This window comes from Daphnia magna, linkage group LG8, assembly GCF_020631705.1.
Source record: "Daphnia magna isolate NIES linkage group LG8, ASM2063170v1.1, whole genome shotgun sequence".
NCBI classification, from domain to species: domain Eukaryota; kingdom Metazoa; phylum Arthropoda; class Branchiopoda; order Diplostraca; family Daphniidae; genus Daphnia; species Daphnia magna.
Genome location: NC_059189.1, coordinates 3,863,303 through 3,882,532, shown reverse-complemented (window position 1 = coordinate 3,882,532; position 19,230 = coordinate 3,863,303). Strand labels below are relative to the sequence as shown.

General features: G+C 35.0%; 1 protein-coding gene and 1 long non-coding RNA gene across 4 annotated transcripts; one reads left to right on the top strand and one right to left on the bottom strand.

Moving 5' to 3' along the window:
• Positions 1-32: 32 nt before the first annotated feature.
• LOC123475240 (importin subunit beta-like) lies at positions 33-4,099 on the bottom strand. 3 transcript variants are annotated; one of them, XR_006650061.1, is made up of 12 exons: positions 3,963-4,099; positions 3,808-3,875; positions 3,357-3,743; positions 3,147-3,299; positions 2,946-3,092; positions 2,338-2,883; positions 1,930-2,280; positions 1,677-1,874; positions 1,046-1,612; positions 755-981; positions 462-695; positions 33-387 (listed from the first exon to the last, which is right to left on the bottom strand). XR_006650061.1 is itself a non-coding variant. In XM_045177663.1 (11 exons), exons 1-11 carry the CDS (start codon positions 4,021-4,023, stop codon positions 518-520), a joined length of 2,883 nt encoding a protein of 960 aa, XP_045033598.1. In that variant the 5' UTR covers positions 4,024-4,099; the 3' UTR covers positions 33-517. The 3 variants fall into 3 exon arrangements, 2 of the variants coding, with proteins under 2 accessions (XP_045033598.1, XP_045033599.1); XM_045177663.1 differs by having other exon boundaries at positions 33-695; XM_045177664.1 differs by having other exon boundaries at positions 33-695; positions 3,357-3,685; positions 3,831-3,875.
• LOC116928967 lies at positions 546-7,375 on the top strand. Its single transcript, XR_004397471.2, has 6 exons — positions 546-684; positions 1,018-1,179; positions 1,259-1,468; positions 1,544-4,750; positions 4,818-6,816; positions 6,941-7,375. It is a non-coding gene; the product is annotated as an uncharacterized LOC116928967 (long non-coding RNA).
• The last annotated feature ends 11,855 nt before the right edge of the window (positions 7,376-19,230 follow it).

Here is a 19,230-nt window from a genome sequence, read left to right as displayed (position 1 = left end):
AAGAAATGTTATTAAGTTTTTCACACAAGTGATTGTTTCAAGCTGAAAAATATGTATTTCGAGATCTGGCTTGGTCTACAATTTACACGAATATGTTTTACGGAAAATGGAAACACTAATTGAGGTTTAGTATCGGTTGATACAACGAATTTGATAACTATTTTCATGAATAATGGATTCTTATCAGCTGTTAACACTTAATAATTGATGGCTAATAATCCACCCACCGAGGCGACCTCCGACTCCGAGTTTTTTTATTTCGAATTTACGTTCGGTTGATGTTTGGCAGTTTGGCAGCTGGGTACGTAAAAATCAAAGCGTCGTCTGCTGTCAACATTTCAAAGCGCCGGGAAATTAGTCCGAAAAACTAGTTGCCATGAAAATTATCTGTTGCGTTCATCGTATGATACAAAAGAACACATAGTTTACAGAGGCGTTCTCGTGTCGGTTAATGACTGCACCTGTTGTTGTTTAAAAGAGAACGTTCTTTTTCCCCAGAAGTTTCACTATCGCATTTTCAGTTCAGTCTTCTTGCATCCATTTCTATCTCGCTGAGAGCTGCTCTGCATATTGACGCAACTTGCCCATTTCCTTTAGTGTGAAAAACAACTTCTGCCAATAATGACTTACACTCAGATGCCTGTAAGGGTATATGAGACAATGCCTTCTTTGGTCCAAATTCAAGTAAGATATTCCTATTTTGATTCAAAAATATAAATTAAAATAAATTTGCTTGACCAAAAAAAACTATTACCCGATCAAATGAGCCATAGCTGTGCGAGTTTTCTCTGCTAAATCACTTTTGCTTGTAGTGATAGACTGAATAAGTTTTGAAATATGTTTAAGACACAAAGAACTTGAACACAATTCAAGAGTTAATGGAATAGTTCCTCTGTATAAGATTGATTGTATAAGACTGGAATAGGTTTCTAAGCAAGTTTGCAGTAGCTTTTCTCTTAGTTCTTTGCTACTGTATCTCTCCTGCATTTCCGATAATGAGAAACAGTATATATTTAGAAGGAGTATAGAAGATCCAATATTTTACCTCAGCAGTTGAAAGCTCGCCATAAAAATGTAAGCGGCGGAGGACAGCCGTCATGTACATTTGGAACCCCGTCCGACCAACGGCCGTCGCCATCTGGCCGAAAGCAGCTACGCAGCGTATTTTTACTTCTGTTGGTAAGTTTTGGTTAGAATCTGTCAAAATGAGCAGTTGCCCCAGAAGTTTGCTAACGTAAGGTATTGCTTCTGAATCTAGAACGCGGAAAAGAGTGCCAATAGCATCCACGACTAGGGCTAAAGCAGGGTCATTTTTAGGGATGCTGCTGATTGCTAACGTTAAATAGGAAACGAGTGAGTCTGCATGGAGCTTCAGCTCCCAGTCAAGCATTGGAGCAATTGTTGATACAGCCAAAAGAGCTTCTTCTCGTGCCATTCCGAAAGGGAATTTTGTTAGAAGACTCAGCAGGTAGGTCATAAACTTGTGACAAAGTTGTTTTGAAGTTGCTTTGCCTAATTCCAAAATTTCTACAACGTTTCGTAGAACAACGCATATCAACTTTTGTACAGCCTCGTGGCATTGGCATCCCACACGGTCCGGTAGCTCGACAACCTACATGTGATGAAGAAGTTGTAGCAATACTACTTTTACAATTCTCGGTATCCAAATGCCTGACCTTACGTAGCAATAGGAGCAATTCATTCGTAGTTTCCAACACGACCCAATAACAATCGGTGGGAGAGGTAAGCAGCAACTGACGAAGAGCTTCAAAGGCAGCTGTTAGACGTCTCTTAGCGGCCTTGACGAGCTGATCGGCTATCATGTCATAATAGGGTGACAGCACAGAGGTAGGTGGCCGTATATCTCCATCCGCCTACATCCAAATGGAAATGTATTAGACATAACACAGTATGAAACAATGCACTCACTTGTTGTCGGGCTAGTGTGTGAGAGGCTTTGACAACTGATGTCAGAGCAATACAACTTGAGGGTGACACTCGACCTTCGCCGTCGTTAAGGCAAGCAATTAAGTCATCTAGAAGCAGTTGAAGATCTTGTAAAGTTGCGGGAACCACTAATAATGGCGGATATTTTTCGACCATCCAACTGATAACCCAGAGAGCAGTGTTGCGTATTCTTGAACTTGCCTTATCTCGTATCACTCCTCGAATCAGAGGAAAGATATGTTTGAGAGTTTTTTCTGCATGTTTCGGGTCCATTTGTTTGAGGAAAACTAACATAGACCAAAGAGCTGCATGGCGGTGTCTCCAATCCGCATGCTACCATCAAAAGGGCATTTTAAAAAACGTATAATTTTTCTAGTAGTAATGTTTTACCTGAATTTTCTTTTCAACAAGAGGTAGTACGTAACGATCTATAGTGTCGGGGTAATCTTCACATAGCTCACTGAAATATATTATCACCTCCCTCGGTGGCGTCCAACCGTCGGGTGATTGCTTATTCTTGAAAGTTTCGCCTCGATTCTTTCGAGAAGCTCGATCAACCTTCGATATCGTATCACTTTTACTTTGCTTTTTCTCCGTCGCATTAGAAGCTTCTAGATCTTCCAAAGTTAGATCTCCCTTGAAAACAGTGTCGTAACATGCCTGTTCGGCTTTGACGGAGGAATTGTTAGCCACGTCAGAATCCTCAGGTGATAAATTGGCAAAAATTTCTCCTCTAACCAATTGAGCGAAAAGGCAAGGAACGATTTTGATTCTGTTATTTTCTACCAAATAACAGGAGGCTTCTCTTTGTTCCGTTTGGAGTATCCGCCTTCCCTCAGGATCGCGAGGATTTTCCACCTGGCTCACAGCCTTCCAAAATTGTAGACCCATTTCGTGAATATCACCTTCTTCTGAATTTATTGCCGCCGTGGTTATCTGCGTGAGAAATTAGAGTTGTGAGAACGTGTTTCGGTTTAGACAATACGTGCCAATTGTACTGGGATGATGACGTCGATATAGTCTTTCAGGTGTTGATAACAGAAAGATGCAGCTTTGATCAGCAACGACAAGGCTATCGACCGAGTACCAATATCAGATGATTCGGCGGCTTCGAAAATAGCTTGCATGACAATTTTATGTTCCCCCTAAAGCTTGAACATTTCTTATATTTTTCTTTTACAATTACCATAACGTCTTACTGAATTTTTGAAATATGCATGGGCGGGCTCGAAACAAGACATCAGCATGTTGAGGATTGCTTGCTGAGCTCTATTTGAGAGCTGATCCATGCGAAGGCTGGCGAGCAAAGGTGCCATTATGTAGCCAACATATTCAGCCATTCTTTCCGTTTTCTACAAGTAGGGATATTCACGATCCTTCACTGCTTATGCAAAAAAGAAACAACATACCAACTTTTGACACATAAATGTCAATGCTTCCACAGCTGATTCTTTCCCTCCGCTGTCCAATTGATATACGATGCTGGATAATGTAGGTACGAGATCGGGCCAGTTATTCTTAAGCGGTATTTCCATCACTGCGATGCAAGCAATTATCTCGACAACGGTAATTGAGTAGCATAATGAGGTTGTAGGTAAAGCGATCAGAAGGTTGCTTTTAATCATGTCACGAACGTCGGCTGCAATGGCTCTCCAACGTTTTTGCTGTTCCATTTGCGGCACAGAACCTTTCATGTTCAACTGCAATTGTAGCTGAAGTGCTGCGCGCCTACAAGCCACTGGAGAGAATTTTTTATGGTCGGCCATTATTACCGACATAAAGCACAAGAATTGGTCCTGTTATGGACCACATGAAAAGTTAATGGTAGTGGTGGAACTGTATCACGTTCTTTCTACTCACCAAATCACTTTCAGCTATCTTACCGAGTTCCAGTTCTGCTATGTTCTCTTTCTGACCTGTATAGTCTCCTGTAAGTGCATGCCAAGATAAAAGTTTAAATTAGAAGGTTAACACTATGCCAATTTAGTTGACCTGCTGATGTCTTGGAAATGTACCTTCCGAGCACACCAAAGGAAGACTCTCTAGCATTTTGACGACGAATTCCAGTGGGAGCATCTTGTTTAAAATATTTTGGGACCAACAAATAATGACGTTTTTATTAAAACTTTTTTTCCCCCTACAAACTCTTTGCTTCAGTAGACAATCGGAAACTGGCGTCGGGATATCTGAGCGCGATTTGCTTTGTCTGCCTCTTGGTGGGAGATCAGAAGCTAAGGTGAGCGGTCAGAGGTACGCATTTTTCTATTTGTCCGCAAGGTGACCAGCGACAGCATTAAGGTTAATTACTATGTCAACAAATTTTATTTTTGTGCCTATGAAAATTAACACACAAAATAAATCTCACGTTTAAAATATTTTCTTTAATCAGTGATAAGTCATGGCTTCTGCATCTCTGTAGATGGCTTTCCGCCGTTCTTCGTGCGGATGAAATGGGAAGTTTCATGGCTGCCACCAACCTGCATCGTTCAGAATCAGTAATAGGCTTTGCAATATCGCTGATCAACATAGCCATCCCCATCCTACAATGCATTTCCTTGGAATCATAAGCAAAGTAAAAGTGTCAACAACAAATCTGTGGCAAAATATGTATATTTTTTTTCCAACATGGTTTAAGATACTTGCAAGTAGTTTTTTCAAGAATTTCATCTAAAATATTTTTTTACAGAGCATTCAAACTGTTTTGAGGTGACTAGTGTTAGGTCAATAATTTTTCTTTACTGTACAACAAGTTAGAATTACTCCTCTTTTAATAGAATTGGAAGGAAGCTCAAAAACTTACATGGTTAGTATTTGTTTGTCATGGCACTTATTTTATTCTGAATTTCTAAATGAACACTTTTTGTGCACAGCTTCAGATATCCAACTTGATGGTGAAGTGATAGGACATCTACTCATATTAGCAGTTGACTTTGTAATGTCTGCCAATGAGTTATGAGGGGCTCTGATTAGGATATGTGAAAGGCCCAATGCTGAATTCCCAATCACCAACAATAGATAGAGGTATGTAACTTCTCCATTCTAAAGTACTAGATACAAAGAGTGATTTAAGTTAAGTGTGTTTTTTTGCTCTCCTGATTTCTTGATTGATGGGTTTTGTGTTGGTCCAGTGCTAAAAACAGGCAGGACTTGTAAGCAAGAAGTGCAAATCAAAGACTAATCTGATACACAACTTTGAACTTTAACTGAACTTGTAACTTTAGAAACAGGGGAAATTACTGTAGACACTATCAGTACCGGTACATGATTCCTGATAATTATCCCACATAGACTTTAGACTTGTAGAAATTGTCCTACAGGATTTCAAAACACATTTCGATCGGCCTATCGTTTATCAATTTCCCTGTAAAGCCTAAGACGCCGAATACGGATTTGTTAAAAATGAGGTATGGAATCAGAATACATTAAAAAGTTTGCCTTTAAGTTACTAGGAAAAATAGAGAGAAAATATAAATGACCCGTTGGTCAACGTTTGATCATTGGTGAGGTACGCTGAAGATTCGGAACAACGGAGTTGGAATGATTTGATTTACGAATGTTGCTTAGACAAATGATCTTCACACTCTTTATAGGACACGCATACGGAGTTGTATCATTGGCCAGATTTAGATGAGAAATATTATGAACCGTAGTATAGACTTTTGACATCGAAAAATCAATCAGCTTTGTCGTCTCGTGAAAATTTCTTAAACTCGCTTTTTAAGAGAAGTTCACGTGATGACTTGTTGACTATTCCTTAAATATAAATGCACAGTTGTTGGAAATAATGGATGCATTTGTTTTTCGTCAAACAAATTAAACATTGTTAATGTGCAGCTAGGTGTGTTGTTGCTCTCCCTTGTAAAACTACCCTTTTTCGCCAAATTGTTAATCTCATTCTTTTGTAACGTTTGAATGTCGCCCAAAGCGGAAGGTCATTCGAGGCGTTATGCCATTTCTTGAAATGGAACATTCAGAAAATGTGGTATATGTTCGCAAATGGTTAAGATCTATTCAGATCGGTACCATAAAGTATGACTGAAGGAAAAGGGTACGTAGGTGAAGAACAGCTCTGGCGTCTTTGGTAAGCGGAAAAGTTACTGTAAAGGGAAGCGTCACATGACGGTTTTAAGGATGGACTCTTTCGTTTGCTATGCCAAATGAATCTGTGCTTGGAACTGACAGGTGGTGTTTAGCAGTGGCACCCAATCTTTATTCTTAAAAGCCAGAGGTGTTCTTCAATTTTCAGGGGGACTGATTGATGATAGTTGTTGGTTAAACCATGAAGAATACCAATATATGGATAAGTAGAGGGGTATAAAAGTATAAAACAATTATTTATCATGTCATTTTCATTCACGCATGCGCGACAGTTCGTGAGCAGACGAACCATTGAAAGAGCCTTGCGCAGTCTAGCGTGCATCTAGCCAGATACTAGTAGAACCATGGACTACTACATCTAGAGGACGGGACTCTTTTCCTATCTCGCCGTGTTAAAGCCCGTCGGGTGGGTCAATTTCACGGGGAAATATATAAAACACATCAATCGATAGAGCTTTAAAAGGCGGTTACAATTATGCAAATGGATTTTAGAAAATCTTTGAAATGAAATAGATATTTAAGTTTTAGTATTAGGAGAACGGGAAGAAAGTCGTTTCACCGGTGCCCCCTAGCGACTAATGTAAGTTCTAGTTACCAAGTCCTTGTCAAAACAAACAAAACAATACAAAGGTTCGACTGCTATTCTAGAAACGTTTTGTGTGTGACAGATTTTTTGACAAATTTTGCCGGTCGCAGACGTTTAGTTGTAAGAGCTTCTGGAACTTGGCCGCTAGGTAGCACCGGTGAAACGGACTTTCTTCCCTTTCTCCTGTAAGGAAATTACAAATATCTAGAAAACTATTAATTACAAGTATAGGAACATTTATTAAGTCAACTAATAATTTTTTGTGCTTTTTTCACTGCTGATGTAAAAAAAATTACATGGCCGACATAGGAAACCTCGAAGAGTCTCGTCCTCTAGATGTAGTAGTCCATGGTAGAACCCGAAACATTGTTTGATAAGTACTGTCATATTGCGGTTACAGGTTTTCACCAAGTAGCCAGTTAGAAAAGGGTTTAATCGTGTTAAATGTATGATTTTTCGATTCGAGTCTATTTATTTGTCAGAACTGAAATTTTACTTCTAGAACTTTTAAAACAACGCATAACTTTTATTAACAATAGTTTACTTTTACAACTATAAAAATGTTGTTAACCATGTTAACCATGTTAACCATTCTAGAAAACAGCTAAATTTTAATGTTTAACGGTATTGTTTACATTATGTGTAAGGAAAAATGAGCTGCGTTGTAAAAGGGTGTCATCATACCCAGGGCCTACGACAATGAAAATTGTAAACAATACCGTTAAACATTAAAATTTAGCTGTTTTCTAGAATGAAATACCCTTAATTTAATATTAAAATGTAGCTAGTTCATTTACCTTTAACACAAAATTATTGCTAGCATCCTTTGGTAAATTGGGAAGGTTTCACAATTTTTTTTTTGCGATCCCCTTTTTTCCCTATAAGGATTCCTCAGAGGAAAAACGGACTCGTAACAAAAATGGCGAAATCCGCAAGAGTGCGTTCACAAATAGAGAGAAACGCGTCAATCACTTGCTTTATTAAGTTGGTGCGCTAACAGCACTGTTTTCGTTAATTTAAAAAACGGCTAGTTTAACGAGAAAACCAATGACGAAATCGAAATCAGCGTTCAATTTCGATTATGCCGTGTGATTTTTGGATAATTTCAAGAGATGTCGTTTTTGGCCGATTTTGACAAAAGTAGGAAGGCTATACCCTTCCCACTTTTTCATTTTTGGCAAAATTTCAAATTTTGCTTAAGATACATGATTTTGATTCAGAATGGTATGAAAATCACGGAAATCAGTTTTATTTTTCTGTTGGTCTTATAGTTTTTTATATAAACGTTAAAAACCATAAATTAAGTTGGTGCGCTATCAGCACTGTTTTCGTTAATTTTAAAAACGGCTAGTTTAACGAGAAAACCAATGACGAAATCGAAATCAACGTTCAATTTCGATTATGCCGTGTGATTTTTGGATAATTTCAAGAGATGTCGTTTATGGCCGATTTTGACAAAAGTAGGAAGGCTATACCCTTCCCACTTTTTCATTTTTGGCCAAATTTCAAATTTTGCTTAAAATACATGATTTCGATTCAGAATTGAATGCAAATCACGAAAATCAGGTTTATTTTTCTGTTGGTCTTACAGTTTTTTATATAAACGTTAAAAACCATAAATTAAGTTGGTGCGCTAACAGCACTGTTTTCGTTAATTTTAAAAACGGCTAGTTTAACGAGAAAACCAATGACGAAATCGAAATCAGCGTTCAATTTCGATTATGCCGTGTGATTTTTGGATAATTTCAAGAGATGTCGTTTTTGGCCGATTTTGACAAAAGTAGGAAGGCTATACCCTTCCCACTTTTTCATTTTTGGCCAAATTTCAAATTTTGCTTAAAATACATGATTTCGATTCAGAATTGAATGCAAATCACGGAAATCAGGTTTATTTTTCTGTTGGTCTTATAGTTTTTTATATAAACGTTAAAAACCATAAATTAAGTTGGTGCGCTAACAGCACTGTTTTCGTTAATTTAAAAAACGGCTAGTTTAACGAGAAAACCAATGACGAAATCGAAATCAGCGTTCAATTTTGATTATGCCGTGTGATTTTTGGATAATTTCAAGAGATGTCGTTTTTGGCCGATTTTGACAAAAGTAGGAAGGCTATACCCTTCCCACTTTTTCATTTTTGGCCAAATTTCAAATTTTGCTTAAAATACATGATTTCGATTTAGAATTGAATGCAAATCACGGAAATCAGGTTTATTTTTCTGTTGGTCTTATAGTTTTTTATATAAACGTTAAAAACCATAAATTAAGTTGGTGCGCTAACAGCACTGTTTTCGTTAATTTTAAAAACGGCTAGTTTAACGAGAAAACCAATGACGAAATCGAAATCAGCGTTCAATTTCGATTATGCCGTGTGATTTTTGGATAATTTCAAGAGATGTCGTTTTTGGCCGATTTTGACAAAAGTAGGAAGGCTATACCCTTCCCACTTTTTCATTTTTGGCCAAATTTCAAATTTTGCTTAAAATACATGATTTCGATTCAGAATTGAATGCAAATCACGGAAATCGGGTTTATTTTTCTGTTGGTCTTATAGTTTTTTATATAAACGTTAAAAACCATAAATTAAGTTGGTGCGCTAACAGCACTGTTTTCGTTAATTTTAAAAACGGCTAGTTTAACGAGAAAACCAATGACGAAATCGAAATCAGCGTTCAATTTCGATTATGCCGTGTGATTTTTGGATAATTTCAAGAGATGTCGTTTTTGGCCGATTTTGACAAAAGTAGGAAGGCTATACCCTTCCCACTTTTTCATTTTTGGCCAAATTTCAAATTTTGCTTAAAATACATGATTTCGATTCAGAATTGAATGCAAATCACGGAAATCAGGTTTATTTTTCTGTTTATCTTATAGTTTTTTAAATAAACGTTAAAAACCATAAATTAAGTTGGTGCGCTAACAGCACTGTTTTCGTTAATTTTAAAAACGGCTAGTTTAACGAGAAAACCAATGACGAAATCGAAATCAGCGTTCAATTTCGATTATGCCGTGTGATTTTTGGATAATTTCAAGAGATGTCGTTTTTGGCCGATTTTGACAAAAGTAGGAAGGCTATACCCTTCCCACTTTTTCATTTTTGGCCAAATTTCAAATTTTGCTTAAAATTCATGATTTCGATTCAGAATTGAATGCAAATCACGGAAATCAGGTTTATTTTTCTGTTGGTCTTATAGTTTTTTATATAAACGTTAAAAACCCATAAATTAAGTTGGTGCGCTAACAGCACTGTTTTCGTTAATTTTAAAAACGGCTAGTTTAACGAGAAAACCAATGACGAAATCGAAATCAGCGTTCAATTTCGATTATGCCGTGTGATTTTTGGATAATTTCAAGAGATGTCGTTTTTGGCCGATTTTGACAAAAGTAGGAAGGCTATACCCTTCCCACTTTTTCATTTTTGGCCAAATTTCAAATTTTGCTTAAAATACATGATTTCGATTTAGAATTGAATGCAAATCACGGAAATCAGGTTTATTTTTCTGTTGATCTTATAGTTTTTTATATAAACGTTAAAAACCATAAATTAAGTTGGTGCGCTAACAGCACTGTTTTCGTTAATTTTAAAAACGGCTAGTTTAACGAGAAAACCAATGACGAAATCGAAATCAGCGTTCAATTTCGATTATGCCGTGTGATTTTTGGATAATTTCAAGAGATGTCGTTTTGGGCCGATTTTGATAAAAGTAGGAAGGCTATACCCTTCCCACTTTTTCATTTTTGGCCAAATTTCAAATTTTGCTTAAAATACATGATTTCGATTCAGAATTGAATGCAAATCACGGAAATCAGGTTTATTTTTCTGTTTATCTTATAGTTTTTTAAATAAACGTTAAAAACCATAAATTAAGTTGGTGCGCTAACAGCACTGTTTTCGTTAATTTTAAAAACGGCTAGTTTAACGAGAAAACCAATGACGAAATCGAAATCAGCGTTCAATTTCGATTATGCCGTGTGATTTTTGGATAATTTCAAGAGATGTCGTTTTTGGCCGATTTTGACAAAAGTAGGAAGGCTATACCCTTCCCACTTTTTCATTTTTGGCCAAATTTCAAATTTTGCTTAAAATACATGATTTCGATTCAGAATTGAATGCAAATCACGGAAATCAGGTTTATTTTTCTGTTTATCTTATAGTTTTTAAATAAAAGTTAAAAACCATAAATTAAGTTGGTGCGCTAACAGCACTGTTTTCGTTAATTTTAAAAACGGCTAGTTTAACGAGAAAACCAATGACGAAATCGAAATCAGCGTTCAATTTCGATTATGCCGTGTGATTTTTGGATAATTTCAAGAGATGTCGTTTTTGGCCGATTTTGACAAAAGTAGGAAGGCTATACCCTTCCCACTTTTTCATTTTTGGCCAAATTTCAAATTTTGCTTAAAATTCATGATTTCGATTCAGAATTGAATGCAAATCACGGAAATCAGGTTTATTTTTCTGTTGGTCTTATAGTTTTTTATATAAACGTTAAAAACCCATAAATTAAGTTGGTGCGCTAACAGCACTGTTTTCGTTAATTTTAAAAACGGCTAGTTTAACGAGAAAACCAATGACGAAATCGAAATCAGCGTTCAATTTCGATTATGCCGTGTGATTTTTGGATAATTTCAAGAGATGTCGTTTTTGGCCGATTTTGACAAAAGTAGGAAGGCTATACCCTTCCCACTTTTTCATTTTTGGCCAAATTTCAAATTTTGCTTAAAATACATGATTTCGATTTAGAATTGAATGCAAATCACGGAAATCAGGTTTATTTTTCTGTTGATCTTATAGTTTTTTATATAAACGTTAAAAACCATAAATTAAGTTGGTGCGCTAACAGCACTGTTTTCGTTAATTTTAAAAACGGCTAGTTTAACGAGAAAACCAATGACGAAATCGAAATCAGCGTTCAATTTCGATTATGCCGTGTGATTTTTTGATAATTTCAAGAGATGTCGTTTTTGGCCGATTTTGACAAAAGTAGGAAGGCTATACCCTTCCCACTTTTTCATTTTTGGCCAAATTTCAAATTTTGCTTAAAATACATGATTTCGATTGAGAATTAAATGCAAATCACGGAAATCAGGTTTATTTTTCTGTTGGTCTTATAGTTTTGGGTTTAAACGTTAAAAACCATAAATTAAGTTGGTGCGCTAACAGCACTGTTTTCGTTAATTTTAAAAACGGCTAGTTTAACGAGAAAACCAATGACGAAATCGAAATCAGCGTTCAATTTCGATTATGCCGTGTGATTTTTGGATAATTTCAAGAGATGTCGTTTTTGGCCGATTTTGACAAAAGTAGGAAGGCTATACCCTTCCCACTTTTTCATTTTTGGCCAAATTTCAAATTTTGCTTAAAATACATGATTTCGATTCAGAATTGAATGCAAATCACGGAAATCAGGTTTATTTTTCTGTTGGTCTTATAGTTTTTTATATAAACGTTAAAAACCATAAATTAAGTTGGTGCGCTAACAGCACTGTTTTCGTTAATTTTAAAAACGGCTAGTTTAACGAGAAAACCAATGACGAAATCGAAATCAGCGTTCAATTTCGATTATGCCGTGTGATTTTTGGATAATTTCAAGAGATGTCGTTTTTGGCCTGATTTTGACAAAAGTAGGAAGGCTATACCCTTCCCACTTTTTCATTTTTGGCCAAATTTCAAATTTTGCTTAAAATACATGATTTCGATTCAGAATTGAATGCAAATCACGGAAATCAGGTTTATTTTTCTGTTGGTCTTATAGTTTTTTATATAAACGTTAAAAACCATAAATTAAGTTGGTGCGCTAACAGCACTGTTTTCGTTAATTTTAAAAACGGCTAGTTTAACGAGAAAACCAATGACGAAATCGAAATCAGCGTTCAATTTCGATTATGCCGTGTGATTTTTGGATAATTTCAAGAGATGTCGTTTTTGGCCGATTTTGACAAAAGTAGGAAGGCTATACCCTTCCCACTTTTTCATTTTTGGCCAAATTTCAAATTTTGCTTAAAATACATGATTTCGATTCAGAATTAAATGCAAATCCCGGAAATCAGGTTTATTTTTCTGTTGGTCTTATAGTTTTTATATAAACGTTAAAAACCATAAATTAAGTTGGTGCGCTAACAGCACTGTTTTCGTTAATTTTTAAAACGGCTAGTTTAACGAGAAAACCAATGACGAAATCGAAATCAGCGTTCAATTTCGATTATGCCGTGTGATTTTTGGATAATTTCAAGAGATGTCGTTTTTGGCCGATTTTGACAAAAGTAGGAAGGCTATACCCTTCCCACTTTTTCATTTTTGGCCAAATTTCAAATTTTGCTTAAAATACATGATTTCGATTCAGAATTGAATGCAAATCACGGAAATCAGGTTTATTTTTCTGTTTATCTTATAGTTTTTTAAATAAACGTTAAAAACCATAAATTAAGTTGGTGCGCTAACAGAACTGTTTTCGTTAATTTTAAAAACTGCTAGTTTAACGAGAAAACCAATGACGAAATCGAAATCAGCGTTCAATTTCGATTATGCCGTGTGATTTTTGGATAATTTCAAGATATGTCGTTTTTGGCCGATTTTGACAAAAGTAGGAAGGCTATACCCTTCCCACTTTTTCATTTTTGGCCAAATTTCAAATTTTGCTTAAAATTCATGATTTCGATTCAGAATTGAATGCAAATCACGGAAATCAGGTTTATTTTTCTGTTGGTCTTATAGTTTTTTATATAAACGTTAAAAACCCATAAATTAAGTTGGTGCGCTAACAGCACTGTTTTCGTTAATTTTAAAAACGGCTAGTTTAACGAGAAAACCAATGACGAAATCGAAATCAGCGTTCAATTTCGATTATGCCGTGTGATTTTTGGATAATTTCAAGAGATGTCGTTTTTGGCCGATTTTGACAAAAGTAGGAAGGCTATACCCTTCCCACTTTTTCATTTTTGGCCAAATTTCAAATTTTGCTTAAAATACATGATTTCGATTCAGAATTGAATGCAAATCACGGAAATCAGGTTTATTTTTCTGTTGGTCTTATAGTTTTTTATATAAACGTTAAAAACCATAAATTAAGTTGGTGCGCTAACAGCACTGTTTTCGTTAATTTTAAAAACGGCTAGTTTAACGAGAAAACCAATGACGAAATCGAAATCAGCGTTCAATTTCGATTATGCCGTGTGATTTTTGGATAATTTCAAGAGATGTCGTTTTTGGCCGATTTTGACAAAAGTAGGAAGGCTATACCCTTCCCACTTTTTCATTTTTGGCCAAATTTCAAATTTTGCTTAAAATACATGATTTCGATTCAGAATTGAATGCAAATCACGGAAATCAGGTTTATTTTTCTGTTGGTCTTATAGTTTTTTATATAAACGTTAAAAACCATAAATTAAGTTGGTGCGCTAACAGCACTGTTTTCGTTAATTTTAAAAACGGCTAGTTTAACGAGAAAACCAATGACGAAATCGAAATCAGCGTTCAATTTCGATTATGCCGTGTGATTTTTGGATAATTTCAAGAGATGTCGTTTTTGGCCGATTTTGACAAAAGTAGGAAGGCTATACCCTTCCCACTTTTTCATGTTTGGCCAAATTTCAAATTTTGCTTAAAATACATGATTTCGATTCAGAATTAAATGCAAATCACGGAAATCAGGTTTATTTTTCTGTTGGTCTTATAGTTTTTGGTTTAAACGTTAAAAACCATAAATTAAGTTGGTGCGCTAACAGCACTGTTTTCGTTAATTTTAAAAACGGCTAGTTTAACGAGAAAACCAATGACGAAATCGAAATCAGCGTTCAATTTCGATTGTGCCGTGTGATTTTTGGATAATTTCAAGAGATGTCGTTTTTGGCCGATTTTGACAAAAGTAGGAAGGCTATACCCTTCCCACTTTTTCATTTTTGGCCAAATTTCAAATTTTGCTTAAAATACATGATTTCGATTCAGAATTGAATGCAAATCCCGGAAATCAGGTTTATTTTTCTGTTGGTCTTATAGTTTTTTATATAAACGTTAAAAACCATAAATTAAGTTGGTGCGCTAACAGCACTGTTTTCGTTAATTTTTAAAACGGCTAGTTTAACGAGAAACCAATGACGAAATCGAAATCAGCGTTCAATTTCGATTATGCCGTGTGATTTTTGGATAATTTCAAGAGATGTCGTTTTTGGCCGATTTTGACAAAAGTAGGAAGGCTATACCCTTCCCACTTTTTCATTTTTGGACAAATTTCAAATTTTGCTTAAAATACATGATTTCGATTCAGAATTGAATGCAAATCACGGAAATCAGGTTTATTTTTCTGTTTATCTTATAGTTTTTTATATAAACGTTAAAAACCATAAATTAAATTGGTGCGCTAACAGCACTGTTTTCGTTAATTTTTAAAACGGCTAGTTTAACGAGAAAACCAATGACGAAATCGAAATCAGCGTTCAATTTCGATTATGCCGTGTGATTTTTGGATAATTTCAAGAGATGTCGTTTTGGGCCGATTTTGACAAAAGTAGGAAGGCTATACCCTTCCCACTTTTTCATTTTTGGCCAAATTTCAAATTTTGCTTAAAATACATGATTTCGATTCAGAATTGAATGCAAATCACGGAAATCAGGTTTATTTTTCTGTTGGTCTTATAGTTTTTTATATAAACGTTAAAAACCATAAATTAAGTTGGTGCGCTAACAGCACTGTTTTCGTTAATTTTAAAAACGGCTAGTTTAACGAGAAAACCAATGACGAAATCGAAATCAGCGTTCAATTTCGATTATGCCGTGTGATTTTTGGATAATTTCAAGAGATGTCGTTTTTGGCCGATTTTGACAAAAGTAGGAAGGCTATACCCTTCCCACTTTTTCATTTTTGGCCAAATTTCAAATTTTGCTTAAAATACATGATTTCGATTCAGAATTGAATGCAAATCACGGAAATCAGGTTTATTTTTCTGTTGGTCTTATAGTTTTTATAATAAACGTTAAAAACCATAAATTAAGTTGGTGCGCTAACAGCACTGTTTTCGTTAATTTTAAAACCGGCTAGTTTAAAGAGAAAACCAATGACGAAATCGACATCAGCGTTCAATTTCGATTATGCCGTGTGATTTTTGGATAATTTCAAGAGATGTCGTTTTTGGCCGATTTTGACAAAAGTAGGAAGGCTATACCCTTCCCACTTTTTCATTTTTGGCCAAATTTCAAATTTTGCTTAAAATACATGATTTCGATTCAGAATTGAATGCAAATCCCGGAAATCAGGTTTATTTTTCTGTTGGTCTTATAGTTTTTTATATAAACGTTAAAAACCATAAATTAAGTTGGTGCGCTAACAGCACTGTTTTCGTTAATTTTAAAAACGGCTAGTTTAACGAGAAAACCAATGACGAAATCGAAATCAGCGTTCAATTTCGATTATGCCGTGTGATTTTTGGATAATTTCAAGAGATGTCGTTTTTGGCCGATTTTGACAAAAGTAGGAAGGCTATACCCTTCCCACTTTTTCATTTTTGGACAAATTTCAAATTTTGCTTAAAATACATGATTTCGATTCAGAATTGAATGCAAATCACGGAAATCAGGTTTATTTTTCTGTTGGTCTTATAGTTTTTATAAATAAACGTTAAAAACCATAAATAAAGTTGGTGCGCTAACAGCACTGTTTTCGTTAATTTTAAAAACGGCTAGTTTAACGAGAAAACCAATGACGAAATCGAAATCAGCGTTCAATTTCGATTATGCCGTGTGATTTTTGGATAATTTCAAGAGATGTCGTTTTGGGCCGATTTTGACAAAAGTAGGAAGGCTATACCCTTCCCACTTTTTCATTTTTGGCCAAATTTCAAATTTTGCTTAAAATACATGATTTCGATTCAGAATTGAATGCAAATCACGGAAATCAGGTTTATTTTTCTGTTTATCTTATAGTTTTTTAAATAAACGTTAAAAACCATAAATTAAGTTGGTGCGCTAACAGCACTGTTTTCGTTAATTTTAAAAACGGCTAGTTTAACGAGAAAACCAATGACGAAATCGAAATCAGCGTTCAATTTCGATTATGCCGTGTGATTTTTGGATAATTTCAAGAGATGTCGTTTTGGGCCGATTTTGACAAAAGTAGGAAGGCTATACCCTTCCCACTTTTTCATTTTTGGCCAAATTTCAAATTTTGCTTAAAATACATGATTTCGATTCAGAATTGAATGCAAATCACGGAAATCAGGTTTATTTTTCTGTTTATCTTATAGTTTTTATAAATAAACGTTAAAAACCATAAATTAAGTTGGTGCGCTAACAGCACTGTTTTCGTTAATTTTAAAAACGGCTAGTTTAACGAGAAAACCAATGACGAAATCGAAATCAGCGTTCAATTTCGATTATGCCGTGTGATTTTTGGATAATTTCAAGAGATGTCGTTTTTGACCGATTTTGACAAAAGTAGGAAGGCTATACCCTTCCCACTTTTTCATTTTTGGACAAATTTCAAATTTTGCTTAAAATTCATGATTTCGATTCAGAATTGAATGCAAATCACGGAAATCAGGTTTATTTTTCTGTTGGTCTTATAGTTTTTTATATAAACGTTAAAAACCATAAATTAAGTTGGTGCGCTAACAGCACTGTTTTCGTTAATTTTAAAAACGGCTAGTTTAACGAGAAAACCAATGACGAAATCGAAATCAGCGTTCAATTTCGATTATGCCGTGTGATTTTTGGATAATTTCAAGAGATGTCGTTTTTGGCCGATTTTGACAAAAGTAGGAAGGCTTTACCCTTCCCACTTTTTCATTTTTGGCCAAATTTCAAATTTTGCTTAAAATACATGATTTCGATTCAGAATTGAATGCAAATCACGGAAATCAGGTTTATTTTTCTGTTGGTCTTATAGTTTTTTATATAAACGTTAAAAACCATAAATTAAGTTGGTGCGCTAACAGCACTGTTTTCGTTAATTTTAAAAACGGCTAGTTTAACGAGAAAACCAATGACGAAATCGAAATCAGCGTTCAATTTCGATTATGCCGTGTGATTTTTGGATAATTTCAAGAGATGTCGTTTTTGGCCGATTTTGACAAAAGTAGGAAGGCTATACCCTTCCCACTTTTTCATTTTTGGCCAAATTTCAAATTTTGCTTCAAATACATGATTTCGATTCAGAATTAAATGCAAATCACGGAAATCAGGTTTATTTTTCTGTTGGTCTTATAGTTTTTGGTTTAAACGTTAAAAACCATAAATTAAGTTGGTGCGCTAACAGCACTGTTTTCGTTAATTTTAAAAACGGCTAGTTTAACGAGAAAACCAATGACGAAATCGAAATCAGCGTTCAATTTCGATTGTGCCGTGTGATTTTTGGATAATTTCAAGAGATGTCGTTTTTGGCCGATTTTGACAAAAGTAGGAAGGCTATACCCTTCCCACTTTTTCATTTTTGGTCAAATTTCAAATTTTGCTTAAAATACATGATTTCGATTCAGAATTGAATGCAAATCCCGGAAATCAGGTTTATTTTTCTGTTGGTCTTATAGTTTTTTATATAAACGTTAAAAACCATAAATTAAGTTGGTGCGCTAACAGCACTGTTTTCGTTAATTTTTAAAACGGCTAGTTTAACGAGAAACCAATGACGAAATCGAAATCAGCGTTCAATTTCGATTATGCCGTGTGATTTTTGGATAATTTCAAGAGATGTCGTTTTTGGCCGATTTTGACAAAAGTAGGAAGGCTATACCCTTCCCACTTTTTCATTTTTGGACAAATTTCAAATTTTGCTTAAAATACATGATTTCGATTCAGAATTGAATGCAAATCACGGAAATCAGGTTTATTTTTCTGTTTATCTTATAGTTTTTTATATAAACGTTAAAAACCATAAATTAAATTGGTGCGCTAACAGCACTGTTTTCGTTAATTTTTAAAACGGCTAGTTTAACGAGAAAACCAATGACGAAATCGAAATCAGCGTTCAATTTCGATTATGCCGTGTGATTTTTGGATAATTTCAAGAGATGTCGTTTTGGGCCGATTTTGACAAAAGTAGGAAGGCTATACCCTTCCCACTTTTTCATTTTTGGCCAAATTTCAAATTTTGCTTAAAATACATGATTTCGATTCAGAATTGAATGCAAATCACGGAAATCAGGTTTATTTTTCTGTTGGTCTTATAGTTTTTGGTTTAAACGTTAAAAACCATAAATTAAGTTGGTGCGCTAACAGCACTGTTTTCGTTAATTTTAAAAACGGCTAGTTTAACGAGAAAACCAATGACGAAATCGAAATCAGCGTTCAATTTCGATTATGCCGTGTGATTTTTGGATAATTTCAAGAGATGTCGTTTTTCGCCGATTTTGACAAAAGTAGGAAGGCAGTACCCTTCCCACTTTTTCATTTTTGGCCAAATTTCAAATTTTGCTTAAAATACATGATTTCGATTCAGAATTGAATGCAAATCACGGAAATCAGGTTTATTTTTCTGTTGGTCTTATAGTTTTTTATATAAACGTTAAAAACCATAAATTAAGTTGGTGCGCTAACAGCACTGTTTTCGTTAATTTTAAAAACGGCTAGTTTAAAGAGAAAACCAATGACGAAATCGACATCAGCGTTCAATTTC

Coding starts and splice junctions, on each gene's coding strand:
- LOC123475240 (XM_045177663.1), bottom strand. CDS start 4,023: ATGCTCCCACTGGAATTCGTCGTCAAAATGCTAGAGAGTCTTCCTTTG. Junction 3,300..3,356: donor CATTTATGTGTCAAAAGTTG/GTATGTTGTTTC, acceptor CCCTACTTGTAG/AAAACGGAAAGAATGGCTGA. Junction 982..1,045: donor GCGAGCTTTCAACTGCTGAG/GTAAAATATTGG, acceptor TCGGAAATGCAG/GAGAGATACAGTAGCAAAGA.